Raw genomic sequence first — 23,784 nt, forward strand, 5'->3', positions numbered from 1 at the left:
TATCTATTGTCATCTGAGCCATCTTCATCGCAGATCGACTCAACAATAGTGGTATCTTGCTAAAAACATCAGTACTGTTAAACAGATTGATCCCTGCTATCTTACAAGGAAGGAGCACCCGTTTGGAGGATGTTCATGTATTGTTATCTCCGAACCTGAAATAGGTAGAGCTTTCTTACTCCTTGACCTTCCGCTGGTCTGCCTCATTGAGAGGCTCTAGATAGTAGTCAAGCCAGTACATGCCGCACACCGTAGAAATGCAATCACTGTCCAGAACTGCACAGTTGAAGGAAACTACCATCAAGATACTCAACACTGGATTCAAGCTCTCAATGATCAATACAATTCCATCAGGGCAGTCACCATAATCATTTTCAGTTTCAGATTAACCTGTCTCGTGGATCACTTCAAAAACACGAATCCTTCGCTGTGGGCAGTTCATTGTGTAATGGTACTGGGATTCACACCGATTAACCATTCCCCGTGCATTTATTGGGTTTGTACGTCTACAGTCACCATCCCAGACATGCTTTTTGTCCTGACTCTCAAATTGGCTAGGGTTATGGCCATTTTCAGACCTCCTGTCATTAACCCCATCTTATTATTGGAATCCTCATCTAATATATAGTCGACCACGAAATTCAGTCACCAGTGAATCCTTTATCCTTTGTTTCACAGCATAGTTGTTCACATTTGCTAAAAAAGTAGCAGTGAACAATTGTTTCCCCAGAAATTGTTTTAGGGCAGCAGCTATTTGGTCTGAGAGAGATTCTTTCCCCTGGAACTGAACCCTTGTTAGTACTAAAAGACTATCAACATGGGGAATGTGAGCACAGTCCAGTAATTTGAATGCCAATGCTGATTCTGGAATTTCAAGTTCAAATTGCTGTAGTCTCCTATACCATTTATCAAAATCCATGGTATATTCTTCAATGGACTGATCATCTGATTTCCTAAACCAATCAAAGATCATACAAGCTTCATACGCTTCCAATATCTCATCCTTTTTGTAGAAATTATCCAAAAATTGTATCAGATGGTTTAATCCCTCTTCAGGATCCAAATCATCAATTTTCCACTCTGAAAATACTTTACTCCTTATCTAACTCTTGGCTGGTAATGATAACGCCAAAACCATACCTTGCTTCTTCCGGGGTATAGCAGTTACCCGGGTCCACATTTCAACTTTAGCCTTCCATTGCTGATAAGGTTTAGAGGCGGAAAAAATTGGTAGATAGTCAAAGCTTGTGATTTTGCACTGTCCTTCCGCCATTCCGTAACTTAAATTGTTAGCAACAGCACACTTCTTTTCCCTCTGAGGCCTGAGACAGAAAGCTTCATATACAGCAATCAATCAGCAAAGCTTAAAGTTCATCCTCTGCTGCCATGTTACTCACAATAAGAGGTTGTGGTGGAAGAATTAATCCAGGCTGGTCTCTTGGTTAAAACTAATTTATTTCCAAGACAATTCCTCAGTACTACTAACTTCCTAGTAGCTTCCACCTAAAGTATTCCACTGTACCTTTTTACTCTACTTAGATGGGATAATTAACGCCCATCACCTGTTTAACAAGCAATTGGTTTTAACAAGATGATTGCCATATTAACAGTGGTAATTTGTGTGTGGAGCCAGAAGACGTAAGTAGGATTCTAAATAAATACTTTGTGTCGGTGTTGACAAGTGAGAGGGACAATGTGGGTACAGAAATCAGGCAGAAGGACTGTGATATAATTAAAGAAATTAGCATAGAAAGGGAAGAGATTCTGAGTGGTCTGGCAGGCTTAAAAGTAGATAAATCTCCAGGCACGGATAAAATGTATCCCAGGTTGTTGAGTGAAGCAAGGGAGGAGATAGCAGGGGCCCTGGCAATAATTTTCAATACCTCTCTGGCCACAGGTGAGGTGCCAGAGGACTGGAGGACAGCCCATGTGGTCCTGTTATTCAAGAAGGGAGGAAGGGATAAAACAGGGAACTACAGGCCAGTCAGTCCAACCTCAGTGGTGGGGAAACTATTGAAAGCAATTCTGAGGGACAGAATTAATCTACACTTGGAGAGGGATTAATCAAGGACAGTCAGCATGGTTTTGTTAAGGGGAGGTCATGCCTGAACAATTTAATTGAATTTTTTGAAGAGGTGACTAGGTGTGTAGATGAAGGCAATGCATTTGACGTAGTCTACTTGGACTTCAGCAAGGCTTTTGATAAGGTCCCGCATGGGAGACTGATAACGAAGAGCCCATGGGATCCAAGGCAATTTGTCAAATTGGATCCAGAATTGGCTGAGTGGCAGGAAGCAGAGTGATGGTCGAGGGGTATTCTTGTGACTGAATGCCTGTGTCCAGTGGGGTTCCACGGGGATCAGTGTTGGGTCCCTTCCTCTTTGTGGTATATCTAAAGGATTTAGACTTGAATGTAGGAGGGTTGATCAGTAAATTCGCGGATGACACGAAAATTGATGGAGTGGTAAATCATGAGGAGGATAGCCTTAGATTACAGGAGGACATTGACGAGCTGCTCAGATGGGCTGATCAGCAGCAAATGGAATTTAATCCAGACAAGGTGATGCACTTGGGCAGGACAAACAAGGCACGGGAATACACGATGAATGGTAGGACTCTGGGAAGTACCGAGGATCAGAGGGACCTTGGTGTACATGTCCATCGGTCCCTTAAGGTAGCAGGACAGGTAGATAAGGTGGTTAAGAAGGCATATGGGATACTTGCGTTTATTAGCAGAGGCATAGAATAGAAGAGCAGGGAGGTTATACTGGAACTGTATAAAATGCTGGTTAGGCCACAGTTTAAGTATTGCGTGCAGTTCTGGAATCAGCATTACAGGAAGGATGTGATTGCAAAGAGAGAGTGCAGAGGAGATTTACCAGGATGTTGCCTGGGCTGGAGAGTTTAGTTATGAGAAGAGATTGGATAGACTGGGGTTATTTTCCCTGGAGCAGAGGAAATTGAGGGGGCACATGATTGAGGTGTATAAAATTATGAGGGGCAAAGGGTAGACAGGAAGGAACTTTTCCCCTGGGTGGAGGGATCAATAACCAGGGGACATTGATTTAAGGTAAGGGGCAGGAGGTTTAGAGGAGATGAGAGGAAGAATGTTTTCACCCAGAGGGTGGTGGGAATCTGGAACTCTCTGCCTGAAAGGGTGGTAAAGGCAGAAACCCTCGTAACATTTATGAGGTATTTGGATGTGCACTTGCGATGCCATGGCATACAAGGCTATGGGCATAGTGCTGGAAAATGAGATTAGAATTGTTTGGCTGGCGCAGACTTGATGGGTCGAAGGGTCTTTTTCTGTGCTGTAGACCTCTATGATATCACGGCGGGCTTCCATGACATTCAGAAGGCATTCCAAGGATTCATCACAATCAGGGGGCTGCACTCTTATTAGCTTTTGGGGCCATGTCTTTACCACAGCAGTCCTGGGCTGCAAGAATCGAGAACTGTGAGCACGACTGCAGTTTAAATATGGCGCCAACATGAGGAAGCGGCAAGGTAATGACATGGCGGACAAATCAGAGGCTGCCCGCTAGCGAGATGGCTTGTTTCCTGTGGCTACATAATTAATGAGGCAGGAAGGGGACGATACGGCACGAAAACCCGCCATTGCGGCCGGGGGAGGGGGGTAAAATGTCTTTTTTCACACCTGCTACTGCACTTAGTACAAACCTCAGACTATTCAGCCCATTGTTTTCGGTGATTTGACAGAATTTCTAACAAGTATGCTTTGTTCATTTCCTTTCACTGCACGTATGGAATTGTGCAATGGTCACCAGGAATACCACTATGCAGAATATGGGTGTTCAAACTACTCTCTCAGCATATGTGACATGAATGATTGTGTTTACACAGTGCAAATTTAAATTACCTAAATTATACTCATCAACATGGGAAATCTTTAAATTTGATTGAATCAACAAAATGAAATGCCAGCAACTCTAATGTTACAGTTCATCAACATTTTGCACACGTTTACTGCATGTAGCACAAGACAGCAAAAGGCACAAACATACTTTATTTTTTCTTGGCAGATGGTCAACCTGAAGCTGTGAGGCAATCTATGCAATGTATGCATCAAACAATAAGCATGCTGAGTCAGCACTCTCTGCAATAAGACAGCGTCCCTGGTGATTCTTCCACTGCAGAATAACAGCAATTCCTGATTGCATTTGGAATTTAAATGAATGAGAAAGCCTACCATTGCATAGAGTACCAGAATTCCCCGAAGAAATGTTAATGAATGCAATCAATTCCTTGAGCTATTAATATGAACAAGGGGCAGTTGCAAGAGAAAAATTGAGGAGAATGAAACAGCTGAGATAGAAAAAAGGAAAAAATCTGAAAAGCACCTTGTGTAATGGCATTTCTCAAGAACATAATTTGGGAGGTAAGAAAAAAATCCACATTGCTCTCAAAGTTGAAAATTGTATTAGCTAAAGCTCTTGGCACAGGTATAAGATACACTGTGCACTACACTGCAATGGTTTCCCAAAGGATACCAAACCAGGTACAAGTTTTTTTTTACTATTAATCTTTGTTGGGCTATGGGGGTCATTGGCCAGGCCAACATTTGTTGTCCACCCTTCATTGCCCTTGAATGGAATAGCTTGCTAAGCCATTGCAGAGGGCAGTTAAGAGTCAACCACATTGCTGTGGGTCTGGAATCACATGTAGACCAGGTGCGGAAAGGACAGATTTCCTTCCCTAAAGTATATTAGTGTTCCAGATGGGCAGGTCCGTGTTCTTTCATGCTATTGAATTGTACACGTGCCTTCTGCTATTATAAGCAAAGCAGAAGAGGCATTCCAATCAGCAAGGTGACAAAAGTCTGAAGTGTCTCCTTCTGAAAATTCCTCAATCCCCAGAAGACATGTGCTAGTATGCGAATGGGAATGTGCTACCGTGAGTTGTCTGTATTTAGTTTAGTATCATTGACATCCTGTTTCAGTGTTAAAGCACTAAGTTGTATGTTTTCTGTATGTCAATATAAGGAAACAAAGTAGGCGGTATGCTACGACAGTAACCCACTTCTCATCCCTAGGCATTTCAAGCCTTCCTGATGTCTTTAGTTGTAATATCATAAATGTATCATTGTAAGACAGAGCTAGCATTTCAAAATTCCTACAACCATATTATTTAAATATAAAATTATAAGTCAACTTAATTCCCAATATTTACAAAGGGTGATGGAGTGATAGTTCTATTTACTATTAAAGTCTGAAGGGATAATTTTAACTTTTCTGGGCAGGCAGTTGAAATTAGATAGCTGACTTACACATTGACATCCTGTATGGATTCTGCAGTCTTTTAATTTTAACCTGCTCTTCTGACAGGCAGCAGGACACTTCACTGGAATTGGTGGGATCCTTCTTGAAATATGTACAATAGATCTGACAATTACATCATCTAGCCTCAAATGCAATTTTAACTGTAGCCTTATTGTGGCTATATTACTAGGAAGACAGTGGGAAAACACTCCTTCACCAAAAGAGACCATTCAAGGTAATTTTTGTTTACATTCCTTGTGGCCAAAAGGAGCAGGAGTTGACTGGCATCGTGCTGCTGAGGCCCAGGAGGGGAGATGGACATTTGCCTTGTCCCCTTGAGGCTAAAACCTGTTTGCATGTTCAATTGGTATGGTTTCTGTTGCTTACAAAATCTACCCAACAGTCCCTTGCCTCCATACTGAAAAGCTACATTTTCAATGAAAGTGACAGTAATACTTAATAAGTAGATGGTGTAATTTATTAGATGACAGTTCAATTACAGTTTTCAAAATAATAACAAAAGGAATACTTATAAAGATTGTAAAACAGATCTAGATGTCGCACAGGTATCAAAATTGGCCACAATTATTTATTAGCATTAAGTACTAGATGAGCAGAAATTTCCTCCACTTAAGTATTAGGAAAACTAAAGCCATTGTTTTTGGTTCCTGCTCCTAACTCCATCCCTAACTATTCTCTCTCCCTGGTATAAGTCTGAGATTAAGCGTCTCCATCATCCAACTCCTACTCTTCCCTTGCCAAGTCACTGTTATGAGGAACTCAGTTTCCCACAGGGTCTTCCCAAAGAGCAAAGAACATCTTGGAGACATGCAGGTGTTCCAATCTCCTTTGCAGGGCAACATCAACAGAGAAAAGGGACAGCAGCTTTACAAGACTGCTGTTAATTGGAGTGTAGACTGCAGGCGAACAGAAAGGACAGTGGATCCTTTTCAAAGAAAGGCTGATCCAAGAGAAAAACCTGAAGGACATCGACACTTCCAACTCTCTTGAACTAGAAGAACTAAGGGGCAGGTTTCAGCACAACTATTTACAATCTTGATACCGGAAACATCTTTATGGGTTTCAGGAGACTTAAAGTCTTTTGATTATGGACAGATCAACAGCTATGACTGTCCTCAAATGTAAATATCAGTCACCTCCCTCTCAGTAACATAATTTGAATTTTCTCTTTGATCCTTAGTAATTACAACTCAACTTTTACAGTTGGGTAGACTCCACCACAGATCATATAATTCCCCTCATCCTAAATTTAAAGATACAGTTCCAAGCTATAACCCTCTTTGAAATCATGACAATACTGTCCTAAAACATAGTAATCATATAAACTTCAACATTGTAACATTTAATAATTATCCCTTACATCCACTGACACAATCAGTTAGCTATCCACCTCAAAAATTTCCCTTCTATTCCATACCTATGTAGTACTTTATCAAACACCAGTGTTAAAAATTTTTGCCTGTATTAAATCTACTGATTTCCTCAAAATATTCTTGTGGATTTGACATTCGAGATCCAGCACCTATGCAGCCATGTTGACTACTTTTTACCATTTCACCTTTCTCATGGTGGGCCTCCATGGTGTCGAAAAGGTGCTCCAGGGACGCTTCACTGAATTAGGTGGGAGGGGGGCTACAGTCTTCTTGCCTTTCGAGGCCATGTCTTCCGTGCAGCAGTCCTGGGCTGGAAGCACAGAGGTTAGTGCGCAGCTGCACATTAAATATGGCACTCAAAGTGAGCAAGCGGCAAGGTGACGGCATGGCAAGCAAATGAGAGCCTTCCTGCCATCGAAACGGTGTGTTTCCCGGGAATGAATGATTAATGAGGCGGGATTGGGAGGATAGGGTCAAAAGCTGCCATTGTGGCCAGCAGGTAAAACATTCTTTTTTCCACTCACTACCGCACTTGGTGGAAATCTGGACGATTCTGCCCTCGTCTTTAGTTTCAGGATGATTGCATTGCTTCTATGACCACTTGAGTCATTTATTTTTCTAACATGCTGCATTCAATAAGATATTTGTTTTATGAATGGAACATTTTCCATTTCAGTGATCTAGTATCAGTTTCAAGCACTCAGAGATAATTTATAGTAAAGCTAGCACTTCTCTAAAAGTGTGTTGTCCCCAATTTCAGATGTGCATCCTGGTAGAACAATATCATAGTTTTCCAAATATTACATAACAGCATGGCACTGCCACTTAGGCCTAAATTAGGGACAGATCAGTAATCTAATGCCCACTAGGACCTGGACTGAGACTGCCCAAACTCATTTCAATTGGAACCTTTACAGTCACAGATAACAATCAATCCTTTCTGTTCATGCAGGATTTGGATTCCTCTTCCAACAGTAAAAAGCCAGTGCCTAATTCATGATACCACTCAGTTCCCAGGCTGGGTTCCCACTTTATTTTCACTATAATTTTCCAGATTAATTCCTGCCAGATTCATATTCTCTATCAAAATTCTATTACCTTTATTATGATCTCAGTAGAGACCAGTAAAGTTATGATATATTTTGGAAATTCAAAAACCCTGCTATTTATTAATAATGAAGTTGCAAGTTTCACTGTTTAAAACAAAAGGATTTTACAACAAAAAAAATCAAAGAACACAAATACTACTAACCATACCCTATTCTATATAGTCAGTTACATTAAAGATATTTGAAGTACAATGAATACAGCTGCTTATACTCTGAACTTAAACCAAACTTCTGAATTTAAATTTCCTTCTACATCCATTTGTCTTACATCCACAAAACTCAAGTTAGCAGAAATTGGAAGATTAACCACTCAGTCTGAATATTGTTTCAAAGATTCAATTAAAGGTTGAGATTTCTTGGACCTTTCGCTTACTTCCAGTAAGATTGTCCCTTCAACTTTAATCCAACCACCCAGTGGTTGTAGACTTCCAGTTTAACGCAGGCATCATGAGCATAGCCACCTTGGGTCAGAACTCTCCTGGTTCCAATGCGCTTTAACACTGGAGTGTTACATGCAGGGCCTTTCTCTCTCTCTTCTCAGCTTGGCTCTCCCAGAAGTCTAACTTACTGTTAACACTGTCCTTCAATTATCAAAGGGTTTAAACATTTTTAGCTAGCACACAGAATTTAAAATGAATTCAGCTTGAAAGAAATGTTCCTTGCAGCCAGCTTGTTCTAAGCTAGAATGCTTGGAAAACAGAACCAGCCATACAGGAATCTACTCTCCCAGACATAATCACTTACGGAAGCAAGTTGCCTTTTACGAGAAATCATCTTCCAGAGAAATCTAGTTCTTAAAGGAACAATAACCCCCAGTGTAAGTTATAGGTTTTTTCCAAAAACATATGGGCCAGCACACCTTTCATACATTAGTAGACAATTGAAGTGACTTGGAAATAAATTCCTTCATCATCGTAGGGTCAAAATCCTGGAACTCCCCCCACCCCGACTAACAGCACGGTGTAACTGCCTTCACTGCACAGACAACAGCAATTTAAAAAGGCGACCCACCAGCCCCCTTCTCAAGGGCTGACAGTAAACTGGTAAACTGAACTGTCCACTGATTTTTTGACAGTTCACAATTCAGTTCACTATTATCAAAGATTATCTGCAATTTTTTTGAACATCTTGCCCCAAACAGATGATGGTTAAAGAATCAGATACATTTCAGATTTTGTTCCTCATTTTCTCAGGGAATTCATGAGGTACAGTCTGTTAGGTAATATTTTAAAAATGCAGAATAGCCTTTACTATATATACCTCATTTTCTTAATGTATTATTAATATACTAATATTTTATGTGCTGACTTTATAATATTTGTAGCTTCACAATACTAACCAATCTTTTATTCAGCCAGTCTATGTGGTCATACAAAAGCGAACCTCCAAATTCTTCTGTCAATTGGCATGGTTCTATATACCGTGTAAGCTTGTTGGCAGATACCAAAATTACCTGTTAAGGATAAAAATAAATTAGCAAAGTAAATATTTATAAACCACCCCCCAATCTTTACAAAAGTCTGAGTAAATATATCCTGTATGAATATAATATACATCCTATAACACAGTCAGAATTCTAATTGAAGAGTTTGTGCATAATCTGATTTTTTTATTCTGCCTTTAGTCAAATACTGTCCAGTCTATAGACTCCCATGAGCATACTGTCCTCAAACCTGTAGCTGAATAATACCAAAGCACAAAATTCAACCTGAATTTAATTTTCCATAATCCGATTTAAGTGGATTTGGTCTAAATTACACTGTAGATTTTTGCTAGGCTACCTCCATTGCTGGTCTTAGCAATCTTCAGCTTTGGGATTCTTGTATCTTAAAAGGAATCAAACTATAATTCCTCTAAGAAAAATACTCCCAGCTTCAGGTCATAAAAATAAATCTAATTTGAATGCAGCCATAGAAGCATTCTGAAAAAGACATGCACCAAGCAAGCAACATCCTCTGTTGACCCAATTAGAAGGTATCGGGTTCTGTGTAGCTCTCTCAATCTTCAGCAACAAAATCATAAAAATGTTCGGCTTTATTACTGCCACCTGATACTATAGCTGAAAAAGAGATTAAAGTATTAAAGTCTTGAATACAATTGTGGTGTTAACACCATATTTGTTGCAGATAACGGTTCTGGACAATGTTTCAGCTGGCAGCTCACATCTCTTTAGTTTGGATCTGCCAGCTGAGAAACACCACCAAATCATGTGCAATCTTGCAAGACTGACTTGTCATTCTTAACAAGGAATTCTAACATCACCAATAATGGAAACACTCAACTGGACCAGCAGCTTCTGTGGAGAGGAAAACAAAAGTAGTGTTTCAGGTCAATGGCTTTTCATCGGAACTCAAAGACGTTGGAGATGAACAGCTTTTAAGACAGACAAGAAAAAAGGGACAGGATTGAAGGTATACTTTCACTGAGAGTTTAACAATGTTTATCTGAGAACAATGCTATAGGGATTTACAAAGGTATTTTGTTGTCTGCAGAGCAAGTATAAGCATTTTACTGAAACAGACGATGGCGATATCCTAAACAAAACCAAAAACAGAATTACCTGGAAAAACTCAGCAGGTCTGGCAGCATTGGCGGAGAAGAGTTGACGTTTCGAGTCCTCATGACCCTTCGACAGAAATACTCTGCGGTGGCGATATCCTGTCTGACACCATGTGCTGTTGGCCACAGGTTGTCTTATGCCATCTTTTCACTCTCTCCTCGACACTCTCATTATGGTTAGGGCATCGTTGTCTCCACCTACTTTCTCCTTCTCTTTTGTACTTTGAAGACCCAATTCCTTCTTACCTACAAATTTTTGGAGTGCATAACAAGCCACAGCAATTTTTGGCACCCTTACTGAACTGTACTGTAGATTTATCATAACTTTTCCAAGCAATAGAAGCACTACTTCAGAAGTCCAGTGAACTGCTCAAATGTCATTTGTTAGCAATGAATGTTTCAGTTTTCAAACATTGGAGAATTTTCATTAGCCCTTGCTGAATCAGGTACTCCTGGTGTCCTATTGGCCATCTTACTGCTCTAGCGGTTTCTTGGTTAACCTAGACTGTCATACAGAATGTAATGGCTTACATAATTTGCAACATGCACAGCAAATTAAATTCCTTCCTGTCGGTTAAATTAAGGGTATTTTCATTATTCCCACATGGACTGCAACAACTTCATCCTGCAATTGGGGAAATCCCACTGAGATTGTTCTTTCACTTTGGCTTTGTGGGTGCACAGGAAGGTAACAAAATCTGAGGCCAACTTGAAGATAGCATTAGTCACTGGTTTAATGCAGTGATTGGTTTGTGTGTTTTATGTTACTGATAAAATTGGATTGCATAAAAATTTAAGAGTGGCTGTCACCTTTACAGTCACTGACTGGGAGAAAGAGGCTACCGGTCAGATGCTGACATCCAACGTATCTACTGCCTACACCAGAAGTCAAAGCCTTCTTATACACTGCCAATTGAAAAAATTCAGACAGGGTCTCTTTAATTTGTAATCTCTGGTGTCCATCCCAACAGGTTAGATGATGCCGACATGAATGATGTTCAAGTCCCCTGGCTTCCATCCTATCCTCTTCCACATTCTGATCATCCTCATCATCAACAACAAACAGGAGGAACATTGGAAGTTCAAGATAGAAATTCATTAATTCCCTACAATTATATCTTTAAAGTTTTTGAAGAATCCAGCTTCAACCTTTGAATTTATACTGATTAATACAATTTTATAATGGGAGTTACAGGTTTTTCAATCTTACTGGATCTTTGTAAGAAATGGTACCTACTATGCATTTCTGCCTCTGATAAGCTGTCTTCATCTCAACACAACCAGTTTTATAAGCGTGCAGAAACTAAGGGAGATTCAAAACCCACCACCTTCATTGAAAAACCATGGCAATTTAAGTATCCATCAAGATCATTAGCAAGAAAATAATAAAAATGTAAGAAATATGATCCATGCGATCATAAATGATCTTCTACTCAACTCTACCTTCCTGGTCTATACCCCTATCCCACAATTCCCTTAGTAATCCTTTAGGGAAGGAAATCTGCCATTCTTACCTGACCTGGCCTACATGCAGCTCCATTTCCATAGCAACGTGGTTTACTCTTAAATGTCCTCTGCAATGGTTTAGCAAGCCATTCAGTGGCATCAAACTGCTACAAAGTCAAAAAGGAATGAAACCGGATGGACTACCGGAAATGACAATGGCAAACCCAGCCCTGTCGACCTTGCAAAATCCTCCTTATTAACATCTGGTGGCTTGTGCTAATATTGGGAGACCTGTCCCACAAAACAGTCAAGCAACATTGTCCACAATATATGATTCTGAGTGTATGACTATGCCCCAGACACCACCATCACTGTTCCTGAGTATGTCAGGACAGACCCACCAAAGGTGATGGCACAGTGATATACAGTATGGAGGGAGTTGCCCTTGGAGTCCTCAACATTGACTCTGGATCCCATAAAGTCTCATGGCATCGGATCAAGGAAACTTCCTGCTGATTACAACTTACTGTATTCTCCCATCCCTCCCCTCAGCTGATGAATCAGTACTCCTACATGTTGAATATACCAACTGGAAGAAGCTCTGAGGGTAGCTAGGGCACAGAACGTACTTCGGGTTGGGGACATCAATGTCCATGTCCAAGAGTTGTAAGGTCCAAGTAGTAACACCACTACTGACCAAGCCCTACAGGACATGGCTGCTAGACGGGTCTGTGGCAGGTTGCGAGGGAACCAACAAAAGGGAAAAACCTACTTGACCTCACATAAAAGCAAAATACGGCAGATGCTGGAAATTTGAAATAAGAACAGAAAATTCTGGTAAAATTCAGCGGGTCTGGCAGTATCTGTGGAGAAAGAAACAGAATTAACAGTTCAAGTCCATATGACTCTTCTTCAGAGCTACTTAATCTCATCCTCACCAATCTACCTGTCGCAGATACATCTGTCCATGATAGTATTGGTAGCAATGACCATTGCACAGTCCTTATGGAGACCAAGTCTTGTCTACCACCGTGCTAAATGGGATGGATCTCGCAACTCAAAACTGGGCATCCATGAGGCACTGTGGCCCATCAGCAGCAGCAGAGGTGTATGCAACCACAATCTGTAACTTCATGGCCAGGCATATTCTCCACTCTACCATTCCCATCAAGCAACAGCATCAACCCTGGTTCAATGAAGAGTGCAAGGGGACCTGCCAGGAGCAGCACCAGGCATACCCAAAAATGAGTTGACAACCTGGTGAAGCTACAACATAGGACTACTTGCATGCAAAACAGTGGAAGTAGCATGCGGTAGACAGAGCTACACGATCCCACAGCCAACGGATCAGATCTAAAAGCTGCAGTCCTGCCATATCCAGTCATGAATGGTGGAGGATAATTAAAGAGGAGGCGCCCCAAATATCCACTTCCTCAATGATGGGGGAGCCCAGCATATCAGCGCCAAAGGCAAGGCTGAAGCATTTGCAATCAACTTCAACCAGAAGTACTGGGTGGATGATCCATCTCAGCCTCCTACTGAATCCCCAGCATCACAAGCCAGTCTTCAGCCAATTTGATTGATATCAAGAAACGACAGAAGGTATTGGATACTGAAAAAGGAAAATCAATGCTACATCCTAGAAACATTGAAGCCTAAGTTTCTCTCAAAAAGCACTTTTTAAAAAAATCCAATTTGTTATCAAGTCCTACATTCTCCCCTGGATAACCTATAGCTTTTAGTTAATTTATAGTCTTTCATGTGGGACTTTGTAAAAGGAAAGTCCAAACAAACTGTACCAAAGGAACTTCCAAGACCAATTTTATTTGCAAATTGAGTCATGGGGTTCGTCCTCTCCTAAATCCAAGCTGTTCACCCACAGTCTTTCCCTTGCAGGATCCAACTGTTTCTTAAATAATTCCAGGATTTCCTATCTGGTTGTATGTTTCTTGTTTTAATCAGTGTGTGAGAGAAACAGGATTCTTGGGTATCAATTCTTCATTTAATTTCCAATACTTCCTTACTATTGATATAGTGGCTAACTTGCTTGTAAGATCATAAGAAATAGGAGGAGTCGGCCATTCAGCCCCTCGAGCCTGCTCTGCCATTCAATAAGATCATGGCAATTATCTATGTCTAATTCTCCCTTTACTTAAGTACAAAGGCTACATTTTATGGTTTCCAAACCTGTTGCAGCTCTCCAGTATCTAATGAATCTTTTATTGCTGCATGGTTCCATATGCATTGGCAACGCTATGATACCTCACCCAGGTAGTCATTTTTCAACAATGAGCTTAGATGATAAGTCTTGTCAGCCAATTTAATCATGAGACATGAGAACCAAGTATAATCCTGCCTGCGCCTGAGACCTACACATGCAATTTCTGGCAGGACTCAGTGAATAGCAACTGGGATCAGCAACTTTACTGATTTTTCACTCTGACTAGCCCAATGGACCCAAAATCAGTTGTACTCTTCAAATTGTTGCAAATCCAGCTGATATCAGCTCCCTCAATGACCAAAAATCAAAGTGGAGACTCTCCTCTGGCTCAATTCCATGCTGAGCAGTTCACCTATACACTGGCCCATCATGTACTTCTCCTGATGATTTAGGCCTGTTATCAGAAGTAGGCAGGTGAACAGCTTCTCCCATTCATAGGTATCATTAACATACCCAACAAAGAGAGTTAGGACATCAGTATCACTGTAAACTTCAGATCTATGATTAATTAATTTAATGGCAAATAATTGTCACTGCACCAAGTAGATTACAATGAGAGAACACAGCAATATTAATATAGAATATTTATGGCTTCAAGGAAAATCTTTCCATGGTTACATTATTAAACTGCCAAAAGATTCTGTTTGTTGTTTGACATAATTTGACATTGAAGTAATTGCTGTATGTGAAATATCCTACATTAGCTGGATATTTTTACTGATCTTAATCCTTTCTTTGGTACTAGTACTTTGCTTGAGGAAATGCAACTTTAGAGGTTTTAGTTTTCATTATGCAGATTTTTGGCTATAATTTGCTACTTATAAAATTACTGGTAGCAGGCATTAAAGAAAGCAATACAAGTAATTTATTATTAGTTAAACTAGATCTGAGGCAAGTAGAAAATTGTTTCCACATCACATTATAAATTTTCCTTGCCGAGAGATACAACATAAAATTTCAACCCTCCTCCAAATTCTACTAACGTCAAGAAAAGAAGCTGGCACAGGCACAACTTTCCCAAATTATTAGCTCAAAATCAATTTACCTAATCAGTGCAGCAACCTTGATTTTCCTTTAAGCCTATGGGCCATAACTTCCTTGGAGTGGCAATCAGCGTTGGATGGCTACTCCATGCCCAATTACCTGCGTGGACTTTCTTCCGTGCCTGTCTCGCCCGACCTTACGACTCAGGCCGGACAAGATTCAGGCAGCGCAGTTGTCTCTGAAGCCCAGCATCGCACTCCAGCTCCCTCGGATTGAAGGACACACATCCTTTTTACAGCACTAGCTGCCGTAAACCAGTTAAGTTTAAAGATCCCATTGAAATTGACGGGCCAGGGAGAAGGTAAGTCTCTAAGGTAAGTGGATAGGAACAGTTTGGGTTTAGGAGAAGACCTGGGGGGACGAGAGGGAGTGGAGGTGAGATGGGATTGGGCGGAAATTGAGCTCAGTGGGGGGGTGGTCAGACCTCAGGTGGGTGGGAGTGTAGGGGGGTCAGAGATCGGATGGACAGGGTGGGTCGGGAGGGAGTGTTGGGCCAGGCTACGGGGTGGAGGATGTCTCCCAAATCCGACGCTGGGGAGCTTTGAAGCTACGGCCCTGTGTCTCCTTGAATAAAGGACAAACAGAAGTTCAACAGTTTCAATTTCCTTTTCTTTTAAATAAAGACATTGTTGCTTGACAAAACTAGGTGGATAGCTAACTATTTTACTAACTTTATACAAAAGCAAAATACTGCAGATACTGGAAATCGGAAATAAAAACAGGAAATTCTGGAAATACTCAGCAAGTCTGGCAGCATTTATGGAGGGAGAAGCAGAGTTAATGTTTCAGGTCAATGACCTGTCAACAGAACTGGAAAAAGTTAGATATGCAATAGGCTTTAAACAAGTGAAAGGTGGGGGACTGGGGGGGGGGGAGATGGGAATAAGAACAAACGGGAAGTTCTCAGAGTGATGAAGACAAAAGATGTTGTAAGTGATAATATGCATTTAAATGAACATATAATAATACAAAGCCAAAGGGAGCGGTAAAGGGACAAACAAAGAAACAAAAGATGTGTCTAGATGAAGTGTGAATGGCAGAATCATGAATTGCTGCCATCTGAAAACAAAGAAAAAGAAAAACAACAGAGAAAAACCAAAGCCTGCTAAAAAAAACAAGATGGGAGCAGAAGTAAACGTAATACTTAAATCCTAATTTATAACATCTGACTGGCACAGTGAGAGAGAATTAATACAAAGTGTACTTAATATGCTATGCAGAGGAAGCCAATTACAAAATAGCTATCATAAGTAACTATTATACACCCAAATTACTGATCTATCATTGAGAGACAGCAATAGTTTATATTCTGAACAGATTATATTTAAAACTCTATTGTCACATAAATATCATTAGTATAGTTCACAAGATCATAAAATAGTTAAGGATGAAGAAGGAGACCATTCAATCCATCTTAGTTCATTCATCTAAAGTTGCCTTCATTGCAGCAACCATTTGGTGTTAAGACCAATACAGTGAAGAAACTCTCAGCATTCGCCATCATTACTCCTCTGAAACTGAAAGCAACATTTGGAAACTACACACACATATGGAAATCCAGAAGTTGCTATCAGTTTTTCTACTCTACTCCAGCGGGTATGCTGTTGAGCAGCCCTAAAATCCAATCTATTACGAATCATTGAACAGACAAGAGCTTCCACTCATGTACTTTTAGTTTCACTTTAAGGGCCTTGTTAAAGTTACACTTTGTTGAATGAGGTGCAACTAGGTTTTTAAACAGTGTATTAAGTTCATAATTATTACTAAACCCCAACCTCACTGACTCTGAAAGAGTAATATTATATTTCCTGAAAATCAAATTTCTACATTATAAGGAATTCCATATAGTATTCAAATATTTTTTTCTTTTTAAAGTTTATTTTAGCTTCTAACTTAATCCCATGTATATATCCTAACAATTTATTTCACTATTTAAAAATTAAAAGTGAAGAGATTTAGTGGTTTTTACTTCCTGGTTTGCTGTCTGAGAGCATACTTCAAAATGGTTGGCTGCTTACCCTGGTTGATGATGTCACTCATGCTCAACGCCTGAAGATCCCTTTGGCTTCGTGCCAGGTTTAAACTAACGTCAGGAAAGGGGAAGTTATAGAGAGGCACCATAGAGATTATCAGATCTTTGTCAGCAGCTTTATATGAGATCAACGGTAAGTACCGCTGCTTCACCGCTGACTGTAAAACCTATTCCATTGTATAAGAGGACAATACATATATTATCTTTCTTCCATATTTTAACAACTTCAAAATAGAAATTAAAAAACTAAAATGCCCAATCCTAAGAAATAGATCTAGTTTTTAGGGAAGCTTGGTTATACTAATTCTTCCAAATTTGAAAATAAGAATTCTCTTTACTTAACTGCCTGAAAAGTAAAGTAAAAAAGTGAACCTCCGTCAGCCTCTGGCCTGCATAAAGCAGCAATCCTATAAATATCAACTCAGTAAAGTGTTCTTAACAAAAATATCAATACACAATAAATAATGTCAATTGTTGAAGATCCAATTTATTACAATACTACTTTTCACACCACCTATAAATAACCACAGGTTATTTGCACAATGTCATTTTCAGAAAGACAGAAAGATGTTTATGATTTACCTGCTGAAAACAGTAACTGTTGATTTTCCAAAAGTGCTTCAAAATGAAACATTTATCATGGTTTCAATCAGTAAGTGTTATGAGCAGTAATTATGAAGATGTTATATTTTCAGATATTAATTACCATAAGTAGAACTTGATTTTGAGTTCTACACTGACAGTATACATAATGCATGCAAAATAATACTGCAAGCTGTAAACCAGGTTAAACAATTGTAAAAATATAATACCTATATTGGAGAACACATTAGTGTTCACATACCTCAAATCCAAGTCTATCTTTCTCCTTCCAGAAACAGAAATGGGTCACTTTCTTGTCCCAGAACTCATCTGGTTTCACCACACACACTAAAGACACTTCAGCAGGAATCACATTCTAGGTAAAACAAGAATACCTGTATCACTTTCATGTGTGGAGGTTTTACATTTTTCCCCAAAACTTTGAAATATTGGAAATATTACATAGTATTCATAATACCTGTAAAGAGAACAAAAACAGAATTAAGGTAGTTCAGTTCACAGTGGCTTTGTACATATTTTTTCAACACAGCCACTGCCAATAGTGAGAGGAGAGAAAAGTACAAAGAACATAATCTTTAGAAATGTCAAGGAGTTAATTTTTCTTGATTTATATATGAATTTATGAATGGAAGCCAAATGATATGTTTATTTAGTTCATTTGCTACTATAAATACATAGAGAAACAGCTGTAAATAGATTTAGACACAAGTCAATGCTTGGACAATCATGGACTGTATTATAGCCACTTACAATTCAAAACACTCCATACCAATCACAGGATGAAGCAATACATTTTTTTCTATTTAGTCTAATGTTTGGAAATATCATTTTTGGTTTTGAAAAATTGTAAGTCTCCCCAATCGTACAAATTACTGGTGTGAAATTCCAATGCTGTTCATTTTTGAAACCTAAAATCATTTGACTGGTGAGCAGATTTGGGCAGAAATCATTTAATCTAGTTTCCCACAACGAAAAGCATCTGAATTCCTAACATAATGTGATTATTTCCACTTCATCCTGTAACAATACCCATGGGGAAACCATAAACCAATCTAATAAATTACTTCCAAAGAAGAAATTACGAACAAGGTTTTACTTTTTGCAACTTTTACTTTAACACATATCTGAATCAAAGCAAATTAATCATGAATTAACAGGCAAATGATACTTCAAATAAAAAAGGTGATTTTCACTTTACGTAGTCGATACAACAAAGATACATCTTACATAACTTCAAGTATTCCCAACATGTACAACACTAACACAATATGCTGTTCTTTATTCATGCAGGGTAGGTCAGGAGTCCTAACTGAGAACAGCTTTCACTCTGAGTTTCACAGGTATGATTATCATCAGCAAGGCACATTTCTTCAAACCCTTTCTCTCTCAGGTCATGATGGTATAGCTTTCCAAGTTCCTCTATAACTGACCAATAACACCTGAGTTCACGGTTTGGCTACTTTTGTGAAAACATCAACAGCATCTCCAAGCTTTCTACACAGCTTCCCGTGTTTTGGACCCTTTAGCCAGCTCACACAGTGCCTCCAAGAGCTCATGTCTCCTTTTCTGTCAAACAGAAAAAAAACCTCTTTTTGAGAACGATTTGCTTCTTCTTTCACAAGAATTTGGGGTGTTCCTCTTTCTGTCTCTGTCTGCATCTGGGCCTTCTGCCTCCAGTCATCTGCTAGTAGCTCTCCTTTGTATCTGCCAGCCATACAACTTCTGGTCTTAACTTCCTTAATGGTACTAATTCCAGGTCAAAGGTTCCCAGGTCATATGAACCAGTATTTCTTATCCAAGGAAATTACAATTGATGCAAACTCTTAAAATTTCTTTTCAAACATTCTTAAAGACAATTACAGATTCCACAGACATTTTAAAGAAATTACAATTTTTTCTTACTATACTGCTTCTGGGTTAAAGGTCATCACAGTCCCCATGTACCAAGATGCATTTAAATGAGGACCAGTGACACTGCAGCCCAAATATCCTGGCCTGCAGTTACCTCCATTTTGCGTTCAGATGCACATACAATCTATGTGCAAATAAATAGTGTAATTTTGAACCTATGTGAATTACTCGCATTTAACTACAATACAACTTTCGATCAAACCTTACATTAAACAAATGTCCACCCACAAAACTGGACACACCCCAACTTTCATATGTATTTTCCAATTGCACTTGATCAACCATTACTTACAGAAGTACATACAAACATATATATGAACATGTGAATTAGGAGCAGGACCATGCCATTCGGCCTCTCAAGACTGCTCTGCCATTTGATAAGATCACGGCTGATCTGACTGTGGCCTCAACTTTACTTTTCTCTCTACCCCCTTTGGCTCCCTTGTTAATCACAAATCTATCTAACTCAGCCTTAAAAATACTAACCAACCCTGCATCCACTACTCTCTGGGGAAGAGAATTCCACATACTCATGACCCTCAAGAGAAAAAAATGTTTCCACAGCTCCATCCTAAATGGGACACCCCCTTATTTTTAAATTGTGTCCCCTAGTCTCCCCGACAAGGCGAAACAGCCTCTCGGCATCCACCAAGTCAAGTCCCCTCAGGATCTTACGTGTTTCAATAAGGTCACTTCTCATTCTTTTAAACTCCAATGGAAACAGGCCCAATCTGACCAACCTTTCCTCATAAGTTAACCCCTTCATCCCAGGAACCAGTCAAGTGATCCTTCTCTGAATAGCTTCTAATGCAATTATATCCTTTCTTAAGTAAGGAGACTAAAACTGTACATGCTACTCCAGATGTGGTCTCATCAATGTCCTGTAACAAAGCTTCCCAGCTATTATATTTGATTCCCCTTGCAATAAACGGCAACATTCCATTTGCCTTCCTAATCATTTGCATACACTTGCATTGCACCTGCATACTACATTTTTGTGATTCACGCACTAAGACACCCAGATTCCTTTGTACCACAAAGTTCGGTGATCTTTCTCCATTTTAATAGTATATTGCTTTTCTATCCTTCCTGTCAAAGTGGACAAGTTCACATTTTACTTCATCTGCCAAATTTTTGCCCACTCACTTAACTTATCTATATCCCTTTGCAGACTCTGTGTCCTCTTCACAACTTATTCTTCTACCTTTGTGTCAATTTAGCAATCATACATTCAGTTCCTTCATCCAAGTTATTAATATAGATTATAAATAGCTGAGGATCCAGCACTGATCCCTGTGGCACTCCACTAGTTACAGCTTGCCAACCCAAAAATGACCTATTTATCCCTACTCTCTGCTTCCTGTTGGCTAACTAATCCTCTATCCTTCTTAATATGTTACCTGTTATACCATCAGCTCTTATTTTGTGTAGTAACCTTTGATGCAGCACCTTATCAAATGCCTTTTGGAAATCCAAATACACCTTATGTACAGTTTCCCCTTTATCCATGGTTGCTTATTAGTTCCTCAAAAAACTCGAATAGGTGAAGAGTTTTAATTCTGAAGGCTGCTGCAAGGTCGAGCAGCCGCAACTGCAGTTGGGAAATACCATTTAAGCGCAATTTTTTGCCATTCAAAAATACACCCTTAGATTCATCTCTGATTGCTCACGGGAATGCAAAACCACCAGGAGGTTTAGACCCTTCCTGCCCCACCAACAGCAAGAGCTTATTAGTAATAGCACAGCACTACATAAATCCATAGCGTCTTAAGACAGCAAACTCCCAAGTTAACAGAAGCCAACCTGCTATTTCCTGACATGCTGATTCCCCTGGGTGGCTAAATGTGCCTTTCTTTCTCTTAGAGTGCACTCTTATGTGCAAGATCATGGCCAGTCTTACAAGGTAGTTGGCTGCTCCTTTGGAACAGAAATCTTATGAAACTGAGGCAGCTCTTCCCTCATTATAACTTGCTGCGACTAGGAACCTTGAGTCTGGACAACCTAGTGTACCTCTTAAGTGCCACGAGCATGGTGCCCGGAGTGGGAAGGCTAGATATCTGACAAGTGCAGTTGCCCTGAGAGATGGCAGGCAGGCTGACTCCAGCCATCTTTATTCCCCTGGAACCTACGATCTGTGCAATGTCTGGTCTAATGGTGATTATCAGATACTAAAGGCCCCAGTCTGAAACAGCCTAAGTCCCAGACATCAGGGCCTAAGAGCCAGTTCATACAACACTGTGTAATTTTCCCTGATGTCGTTGCAAATGAGAACCATAGACTCTTAAGTCACAGCAGGCAGTTGCCAGATTTACTCAAGAAAATCCTAATGACTGCACATAGGTTTAGAACATAAGAACTAGGAGCTGGAGTAGGAGTAGGCAATTCAGCCCCTCGAACCTGCCCTGCCATTCAATACAATCATGGTTGATCTCATTTCGGCCTGAACTCCAATTTCCTGCCCTCTCCCCATAACCTTTCAACCCGTTACTAATTTAAAATCTGTCTATCTCCTTAAGTTTATTCAGCATCCGGGCATCCACTGCACTCTGAGGTAGTGAAGTCCACAGATTCATGACCCTTTGAGAAAAGTAATTCCTCCTCATCCTGATTTAAATCTGCCACCCCTTAGCCTAAAACTATGGCCTCTCGTTCTAGAATGACCCACAAGAGGAAACATCTGCTCCACGTCTACTTTGTCTATCCCCTTTAGGATCTTTTATACCTCAATTAGATCTCCCGTCATCCTTCTAAACTCTAGCGAGTATAGGCTTAAACTGCTCAATCTCTCCTCATAAGACAAGCCCCGCATCTCTGGAATCAATCTATTGAACCTCCTCTGAACTGCCTCCAATGCAACTACATCCTTCCTCAAGTAAGGGGACCAAAACTGTGCACAGTACTCCAGGTGCGGTCTCACCAATGCCTTGTACAGTTGCAACAACACTTCCCTATTTTTATACTCTATTCCTTTAGCAATAAATGCCAGAATTCCACTTGCCTTCCCTATTTCCTGATGTACCTGCTTACTAGCTTTCAGCGATTCATGCACAAGGACACCCAGATCCCTCTGTACTGAAGCATTCTGAAGTTTCCCTCCATTTAAATAATAAGTTGCCTTTTTATTCTTCTGACCAAAATGGATAACCTCATACTTATCCACGTTAAACTCCATCTGCCAAATTTTGGTCCATTCACCTAACTTGTCCATATCCATTTGTAAATTTCTCATTTCTTCGTTGCAACTTACTTTCCCACCTATTTTGGTTAGTGTTCCTTGAATATCCTTCCTTTCAGGCAAGCACCTGATTTCTAGATTGCACAACTACATAACCCATTGGCAATCTTGTGCTTAGCTTTTACTGGAAGGTGACAGATCCCCAGCCACTCCTTTGTGCCCCATGAATCGTTTGGTACCACACCCTCGCTAACATCTATCTATTTACTCTGGTGTAAAAAGAAGCTGGTGCATGGGAGCAAAAATGCAAGTCACACATAGGGTGTGATGTTGGAGGTTGTGGCAGAGGAGCAAGGAACCTTAGTCTAGGCCACATGGCCTGATTTGATCCCATATTCTCTCCTTAGTCAACATTCACCTCATTGGCTGTCATATAAAACAAAGAAGTTCTACTTGCTGCTGTTATATAATCTTTCTCTTCCTCATTGTCTGCTACTGTATGTGCATGAATATCAGTGAGGACAGAACAGGGTTCAACTGTAATGTTGGCTCTTCTCCCCCAATATTCACATTCAAAGCTTCGTACATGAATAACAACCAAATGGCACCCATAGAACAGTACCTCAACAAGCAAATCTTTCAAGTGTGAGAAATGTGATAAAAAGTAAATATCTGTTTTTAAATAATGAATATAATGCAGTTAATATACTGCTTTCAGTCTTTCCATGCTGCCCTATCAGAGTGCATTGTCAAGCAATCAAATGTCAATGCTATTTCCTGGATTCATCTCATCACTGCAATAAATACTTGACATTGATGATTCTTGGTATGATTTTATTGTGCCTGGTCAACAAGATAATATATCTTCTACAATGGCAAATGCAGTGTATAAACACTTACAGCAGACTTAAGTGGTGGTTTATTTTTGCACTGGTGCATACTTGAAATATTCTCAATGTCATGTTGCAGTCTGAATGATGGAATAGATCATGTCATCAGTTTAAAAGAGCA

General features: G+C 39.9%; 1 protein-coding gene across 3 annotated transcripts in view; it reads right to left on the reverse strand.

The window, feature by feature from the left end:
• The window catches only part of sestd1 (SEC14 and spectrin domains 1), a 158,225-nt gene that overhangs the window by 76,616 nt on the left and 57,825 nt on the right, over nucleotides 1-23,784 (reverse strand). For all 3 annotated transcript variants that reach the window (XM_041201474.1, XM_041201475.1, XM_041201476.1), the window contains exons 6-7: nucleotides 17,929-18,042; nucleotides 9,122-9,235 (exon numbers count right to left, since the gene is read on the reverse strand). In XM_041201474.1, coding sequence (XP_041057408.1) covers nucleotides 9,122-9,235; nucleotides 17,929-18,042 — 228 coding nt within the window. The remainder of the gene's footprint in view (nucleotides 1-9,121; nucleotides 9,236-17,928; nucleotides 18,043-23,784) is intronic.

The sequence above is a fragment of the Carcharodon carcharias genome, chromosome 12, assembly GCF_017639515.1.
Source record: "Carcharodon carcharias isolate sCarCar2 chromosome 12, sCarCar2.pri, whole genome shotgun sequence".
Lineage (NCBI taxonomy): Eukaryota > Metazoa > Chordata > Chondrichthyes > Lamniformes > Lamnidae > Carcharodon > Carcharodon carcharias.